At 36.3% G+C, this 8,308-nt stretch overlaps 1 protein-coding gene across 1 annotated transcript; it reads left to right on the top strand.

The window, feature by feature from the left end:
- The first annotated feature begins 4,164 nt into the window (after window positions 1-4,164).
- Window positions 4,165-8,308, top strand: tmem256 (transmembrane protein 256). The gene is made up of 4 exons (XM_073837546.1): window positions 4,165-4,284; window positions 4,483-4,520; window positions 4,997-5,077; window positions 7,759-8,308. Exons 1-4 carry the CDS (start codon window positions 4,203-4,205, stop codon window positions 7,900-7,902), a joined length of 345 nt encoding a protein of 114 aa, XP_073693647.1. The 5' UTR covers window positions 4,165-4,202; the 3' UTR covers window positions 7,903-8,308.

Genomic DNA, 8,308 nt, shown 5'->3' with positions numbered 1-8,308 from the left:
CAATTGCATGTTACAAAGTCAGAATTGTGAGTTTATATCTCGCAATTCTGATTTTATAATTTACAATTGTGAGTTTACATCTAACAATTCTGAGAAAAATAGTCTGAATTGCGAGTTTGTATAACGCAATTTTGAGATAAAAAGTCACAATTACCTTTTTAAATTTTTTATTCACTGGTGGAAATGTGCTTCCATAATTTTTATTGTATAGACAAAATAATATATTTATCGAAATATCTTATTCTGTGCACCTAAGAAGTAAGTAATGCACAGTTGAAACAACATGAGGGAAAATTATGACCAAAAAATTAATTTTAGTGTAAAAGTTAAAAGTGCAAATGTTATCGCTGAGCAAGATGACATTATACCACTATTTACAGCCGAAAGGCTGCTATGGATTCATCAGCTTTGTTTCCCACCACTGAACATTCAAGAGACAGACGCTTGTGTGGTATTAAGCTCAAAGCCCAGAGTCAGAAAGACAGCCAAGTATCTATCAACAGCTTGATCCCTGCTGATAACCAGTATCTTCTCTTGCTCTGGCACTCCCTGACTTGGCAAAAGTAAGAGTTAGAGAAACTTACAGTGCATCCTCAAGCCCGCAATTTCCACATATATGAGTAAACCAAGAAAGCTGATCTCAGACCAAAGCAACACCAATCACACACCATGTGCTAAAACAATCCGCTGATTCGGAATCAGCTATTGGCACCATGTTGTTTCTGCTGCAGAGCTCATGTGGCGCGCTCTCTCAAACCTGCTGTTACCGGAGGTCAGGGCTGTCTCCTGAACTCTGCGAGGGCTCTTTATAATTTAACGGCATACAGGGGGCTGCATCCACACACCTGCCGCACTCGCACACAAAGAGAGACAGAGCAAGAGAACCTCATTTTTGATCTATTATTGAGGCTCTGTATTTGAGAAAGCTGTCTGTGTTGAAGGATGAAGATTTATGCATGCATCGTGGAATTCACAATGCCAAGGATGTCTTTCAAAGGATGAATACATGTTGCACAATACAGTTACCACTTGCTAAAACGGAATACATGAATGTGGTCATGGAATCAAAGTAGCAGAATAGAATAGAATAGAATACAACAGAATACAATAGAATAGAATGCTTTATTTGTTCTTGAACGGATGTTTTTTTTGGGGTTTTTTTTGGTTGAATTATCGCTTTAACAGAGATTAGAAGAAAGATGATTTACAGAACTTGAAAAAGCTGATTTGGAATACTAGACGTCTTGCCGCTTGATCAATGATTCTGGAGGTCTAAGTTTGCTATTGCATTGGGGTCATTCCGTGTCAAATCAACCAGTGGTCCCTGGCTCAATTTTACTAATATTTATTCTGAAGAAAGACAGACATGTATAGTGGTGAAAGCCAACATATTAAATGTCATGGATGAATAATTACTGAGTAATCCACTATTTTGTAGAGGGAGGTCAAAATGGCAATTTTCAGCTTAGTTTCAGAGTCAAGTTACAGGGGGTTAAAAATGACTTCAGAAAGATGGCAGCATCATTATCTTATTTCTGCACAGAGATTGGTAGTTATATTAGTAAAATATGTTGACTTTAGCTATCTTTGTTGCATTATGTGCCAATGGCGGCCATTCAAAATGGGGAAACAGCACTTTTCAAGTTTTTCTCTAAAGTTTGCATGCCTCTAAGTAAGTATTAAATATATTTTAATGCCCTTTTAGATATTGGGTCTTAACAAAATTTCCTTTTGGCATCTTTATTTTTAATGCCCTGTGAGATTCGGTTTCAGAGATACTGGAACTTCAATATGGCTCCAGGAGTAAATTGTTAAAATGTACACATTTTCAATGGTCAAAAACCAATTGTGGGTCAGTTTAAAAAAAAATGTGATACTTCTTTTATTTTAAAGAGGAATGTCTGAAGAACAAATAATGTTAAAACTGGAGATGTATCTTGTTTCTTTCTGTCAAGACAACTGCATTGAACATACCAGTCTGAGTGCCATAAATATCATTTGACCAAAGTTTGCATGCCTATAACTCAAGAAGTATTAAAGATATTTCAATATGATTTTAGATTTTCAAGGCCCTACATCATTCAGTCCCTGAGATATGAAGATCTCAATGAGGTTTATTGTCCTGATTGTTGAATGTTACCTATTATCAGTGGTCGAAATCTAAATGTTAGTCACTTTGATACAGCTGATACTTATTTTATCAGAACAATGTCTAAATTAGAATTTATTTTCCCTCTATCAAAAATGTTTCCTCAGAATAAATGTTAGCAAAATTAAAAATTTGAGCCAGGGAGGTTTTTCAAATTTAGTTGATTTGACACGGAATGACCCATTGGTCTTTTTTGTGAGCATACAAATAACCTCTGACTTTTTAACAAACAGAAATGACCTTGTGAGATGAGGATTCTCATGAAACCTAACAAAAACACAGACAGGCTGCAGGAGAAATTGCTTCAATGAAAACTAGTGTTTGGGTTAGAAAGCCTTGACAGAGACAGCCACAGTGCATCAAGTGCATGTGGTTTTAATACTATAATGTTTCATGGTTGTGCTGTTCTGCTTGTCATTTTGTCTACTGTTAGTGGCTAAATAGCGCTGGTGAGAAAACAAAGCCATTTCACTGGAACAGTCTGTCAGGTGTAGTCTCTTAATGTACTTTGAAACACATACTGTACAACTCTCTGCATCTGCCTGACTGCCTCGCTCCCACACGCACACAAAGAACATTATGCAGCCTATTAAGAGAACTGTACTTGACAGTAGTGAATTTGATAAACAAGAGTATGCAAACTAGCACACAGATAATGCAGCCGCAAGCACACAAACCTCATCTTATACAACAGTACTGCCAAAAATGTTTATCTACAAGTGGGTCAGGCTTTGCCTACATTTTGGGAACCAAATCTCCCCACTAGGACAGTAAAATATGAACTTACCTACATCACAGGAACCAGCCAACAGCCCTGACATGGAAAACGACTTGCAAAACATACTGTAAAAAAATAGAAAATGGTTTGTGTGAGTGTTAACAAGAAAAATGCCATATATAGTGTATTAGGCCTATGCTATACATTTTCTAAACTAAATCTAATCACTTGTGTAGGCCTATACATAGTTTAGAAAGTACAGAAATCATAGAAATGTTTTAATTGACCGCAGTTAGAATATTTACTTCCTACTTAATCTCACTTGCACAAATGCAAATGCAGGGCCTAAAACTTTTGTTTTGTTCGGTGGGTTGTTTTTAAAAGGTTAATTATTTTGTGTTTATTACAAATTTGGACCTTGCTTTTACTTAAGGACAGGATTTAAAAAAAATGTAATTTTCTAGATATTAAGGGCTTATTTCTTACACCCACATAAGTTTTACAGAGTTTTGAAAGACTGTTTTAGCAACAGTCAAAGTAAAACAGCGCCCCTCACTGGACACTAAAAGACCGTGTTTGCTTCTGCAGACGGAGAGAAATCGTAAATAAACTCCAAAATGGCTTTATTCCCCAAAAAGGTTAACAGAGAAATTAAAACCGTACGTATTCTAAAAGGCCTGTACATATTCCTACTAGATATAATTACATTTAGTTGTATAGAATTTGTTAGAATTAGAATTTGCATTACCAGTCTGCGTTTTAGTAGAATATAGAGATATGCAGGAATCTATAAACCACAAGAATTAGATTTAATAACTTTTTGGAAGTGAAATGGCGGATTATTAATAATTCATACGCACCACATTATGCGAGGCGGTGGCTTTCAGTGGCCAAGGTAGAGAGCTTGTTTGATGAAACACTGAATGGGGGTCACGGTAGTCGCATGTCGGGGTTTCAAAAGAATATAGGGTTGCGTATCTAAAAGGGAAACTTATACAAATATTGTTTATTAAGGCCTAAGTGTTTCTGTAACCTTGAATGAAAAAGCACACCTTTTTCGCAAAGTGTACTATTTTAAACAAATAACTCATTATAATTGTATTTTAATGGTTGTACTTACCATATTGTATAATTACTTTGATCTTAACTAGTTCACTGTCACCTCACAGAGGAGCTTTATCGGAACGCTCACGTGATGTGAAACTGTGCCTTTAGACGCCATCTTGGCTCAGCGCTCGTAATTGCGAATAGATAGCATCATTCTTCCTGTTAGATCCGTAATGACATCAGTTTCCTGTATGTGCTTTCAGTAGCTCCCTGGTTACTTGAGAAGTCATGAACGCTTCTTCGCTGGTCCAGAGGTTAGCAGGGATTTCTGGGGCGCTTGCTGTCGCAGCAGGTGCATATGGAGCTCACGGTAGGTCTCCTTTCTGATCGATTGTCTTTTATTTGGCTGATGGATTTCGTCAGGCGATTGCTGCGTTTAGACTGCTCAAAATATTGTACTACTGGGCACTAGACAGGTCGAACGTGACCGAGCGCACGCCAGTGAGCATTTTCAGAAAGTTTTATAAAGCTTTTATAAAACTCTTTGGTGTCTTTCTCTCTTGGGCAGGATTCCGACGCAGTGAAGCGAGTGATTACCAGAGAGAGGTGAGTGCATTTTGGCTATTTATGTTCTGTTGCTTTGTCACTCTGTTCATCTTGACGAAATTATTATCTAACAAATGGTTTGTTTTGTACACACAGAGGACTTAGGTATGGAAGTCAATTTAAAGTAGAACGAAATAATAATGACATGAAAGGAAAACCATTTTTACTGTCATAATTAAGACTTAATCATAATTTTGACCCTTTATCTCAATTATGACAAAGTATCCTATTGTTGACATTTATGTAATCATTTTGACTTTTGGTGTCACTGTTATGCCTTATGATCATAATGTCAGCTTTTTATGTAATTATGATTTGCCAAGCCTTTTAGTTGTGTGACAGAAATAGGCTTCCATAGTATGGGACTGGGAGTAATAGACCATTTTCTTTCCACTATGTAACCTACATTACTGACATTTGAAAAAGAGGAAACCTTATGAATGTCATGCATTTTTCTGTTCTTTTTGTCTCCTCAGTTGTATGATACAGCAAATAAATATCACATTTACCACAGTCTGGCATTGTTAGGAGCCGCTCGCTGTAGAAAACCTGCTCTGGTAAACACCTCTCATCATCATTCTTTCATTAACACAAACATTTTAAGCTCTAAACTGAAATCAGAGTTATGATAACTACCGTAATTACTGACAGCATTAAAACATAGGCTATTTTCAGGAAATTCAGTCACTTAACTGTCTCAGAATGTCCCAAATGTATCTATATATTTTTAACTTCATAGCTTTTATGCCTACTATACCTATTAAATACAGTTCAAATAAAAAGTTTATATACACCTTGCAGAATTTGCTTAATGTTAATTATTTTACTAAAATAAGATGGATCATACAAAATGCATGTTCATTTTTATTTAGTACTGACCTGAATAAGATGTCTTAATGCTCCTAATGCATTGTTTTTCCTTCGGAAGCATCAATGAGCATTTAAACCTTCTGTAATATTTGCATATGAGTCCCATAGTTGTCCTCAGTGTGAAAAGATAAATCTCAAAATAATACAGTCATTGTTGAAAAAGGGTTCAAATACACACAAATGCTGAAACAAAAAAAAAGAATTTGTGGGACCCGAAGGATTTTTCTGAAGAACAGCAGGCGGTTTTGGTTTTAACTGTTCAGGATAAACAAGGAACTCATGAACAGCTATCACTAAACAAACAAACAAAAAAACAGCTGTGGATCATTCTATTATTTTCTCTTGTGGACTATATGTAAACATCTTTTATGTGAAATATCTTATTCAGGTCAGTACTAAATAAAAACTAACCTATTATCCCTCTTATTTTGGTAAAATAATTAACATTTAGCAGATTCTGCAAGGTCTATGTAAACATTTGACTTCAGCTGTATATGGCTGTTTGGGATATTTATTGTGATTGATCAGTGGCAGTATTCTGTGATGTATGGTAATATTGTCTAATTATTCTAAAACATATAAATTAGCAGTTGTCCCAGGCAGCCGATTTCCTAATAGCAGTGTTTAATGTCTCTCTGTTTTCTATCCCTATGTGGTCTCTTGTTTCTCACATTATTAAATGGTAGATAGCTCAAATCAATATATCATGTCTGTTTATTCATTTATTTCCTAAGTAGCTTTGTAAAAAGCAGGATAATGCACAGTTAGCCGCTCATTATTATAAAATAAATCCCTTTAGTGACAGGGTGATACAAGTACTCTGCACTTTGTGCATTGTTAAACTGTGATCTATCTGTGATAATATATAAAAACAATAATGTCATTGTGATAATGTCATTGCAAACCTGTATGCTGTTACTTTTTCTGTAAAAAAAAAAAAAAAAAAATTTTATTAGAAAGCCTGGATACATTAAAATGGCCATCAGTAAAGAAATATGCTTTAACCCCTATAATGGTATAGTTACAGCATCTACCTTCTGAAATTGCATGTTCTCTGAGTAGGTACTTCTTTTAAACAAGTAATTACCCCACAACTGCAAAAAAAAATTTTTTTCGATATGGTATGAATGTGTGTAGTGTAAAAGGGTTAGTTCACCCCAAAAATTCTGTTAACAATTACACACCCTCATGTTGTTCCAAACCCGTTTTCAGAACACAAATTAATATGTTTTTGATAAAATCCGAGAGCTCTCTGACCCTCCCTAGACAGCAACACAACTGAAATGTTCCCAGGTCCAGAAACATAGCAAGGACATCGGTAAAATAGTCCTCATTATTCAACCTCATTTATTCAGCAATTCTTCTCCTCCTCATCCCATCTGCTGTGGCGTAGACGGGATGAGGAGGAGAAGAATTGTTGAATAAAGTGGTTATTTTAGTTTTCTTTGCGCACAAAAAGTATTCTTGTAGCTTCGTAAAATTATAGTTGAACACCTGATGTCACATGGACTATTTTACCGATGTCCTTGTTACGTTTCTGAACCTGGGAACATTGTTGCTGTCTATGGAGGGTCAAAGAGCTCTCAGATTTCATCAAAATATTTTAATTTGTGTTTCGAAGATGAACAAAGGTCTTATGGGTTTGGAACGACATGAGGGTGAGTAATTAATGACAGAATTAAAATTTTTGGGTGAACTATTCCTTGAATGCAACAATCAGAACGCACTGTATGTGCTGTTGTCTTTTTCATGTGACCTGCCAGTATCAATTGAATCACTGCCATTCAAAAATGGTCTCCCATGGCCTCATAGGATAGTAAAGTGTCCAATAAGATGCACATTTCAGAATCTTACCAGACTACTAGTAAGGAAATACTCTCTTCACAAACTGTTAGTTGCCTACTATATATTGAAGTATGCGATTTCAGACACAGTCCATGTTAATCTGCCACTCTTTGAACTCCTTATGTTGAACGTCAGTAACATCATCAAAAGTCACTGATTCATGAGTATCTGAACATTACTGATATCAAACCTGACACCTGGCACCCTGTTTGATTTGTTGCCATGTCTGCATGTATTATCAGTCTTTTCTAATAATTACATTAATTTCATGTTTAAATTAAGACACAAATTCACTTTTTGATCATTCTCAGGCTGAATCAAGTAGTAGAATGATACTCATTATGCAGTGCTTTACTTGATGACCTCCATAAGACCAGAATGTCTGTTGGTTCGGAGTGAACTGAATACCAACGCTTGAATCACCTCTTAAAGCACCAAAGCTCAAGTAGAGGTTATATTGCGAACTGAATGACTTTGATACACAAAAATGTAACACTCACTTCTTTTTTTTTTTTTTTTTAAGGCGGGTGCAATCCTCTTTGCTGGCATGGGCTGCTTTTGTGGTCCCCTCTACCACCAGGCCTTAACAAATGACCCCAGTTTCAGCAAGCTGGCGCCGATTGGAGGCTCATTGCTGATCGTTGGCTGGGCTGCGATGGCTCTTTAAACTCCATTTGCTAGACCTTGACCCTGTGATTTTACCATTCTCAGAGATTATGTTCTGTTTTGTCATTTGAACAAGAAATGAGGAGCTATAGTGTGGGTGATGAAGAAAGAGGTGGAGAATTTCACATCTTATCTAACCCCTTTTCAGTCACGTCTGGAAAGTGATGATAAGGCCTCGGGATCAAACATAATACTTTTTTCTTCTCTCTCTCTCTCTCTCTCTCTCTCTCTCCACACTGTCACAGGCATCTTTATTTTGTCAGCATGGAAAAGAAAAACTTGAGAAGCTTTCCTTTGTGGCTTATTACTGAGAGCGAATGAGTCACGCTCTGGGTTTGTTCATGTCTTGAAAGTGTATGTACATACTTTTCCTTTGTCTGAAAAAATAAAGCTGTCTGCAGAGTTGA

This window comes from Garra rufa, chromosome 3 (genome assembly GCF_049309525.1).
Source record: "Garra rufa chromosome 3, GarRuf1.0, whole genome shotgun sequence".
In the NCBI taxonomy this organism is placed as follows: Eukaryota; Metazoa; Chordata; class Actinopteri; order Cypriniformes; family Cyprinidae; genus Garra; species Garra rufa.
Note: the sequence above shows the minus strand (reverse complement) of the source record. Positions and strands in the feature narration are given on the sequence as shown.

Coding starts and splice junctions, on each gene's coding strand:
- tmem256 (XM_073837546.1), top strand. CDS start 4,203: ATGAACGCTTCTTCGCTGGTCCAGAGGTTAGCAGGGATTTCTGGGGCG. Junction 4,285..4,482: donor AGGTGCATATGGAGCTCACG/GTAGGTCTCCTT, acceptor TCTCTTGGGCAG/GATTCCGACGCAGTGAAGCG. Junction 5,078..7,758: donor GCTGTAGAAAACCTGCTCTG/GTAAACACCTCT, acceptor TTTTTTTTTAAG/GCGGGTGCAATCCTCTTTGC.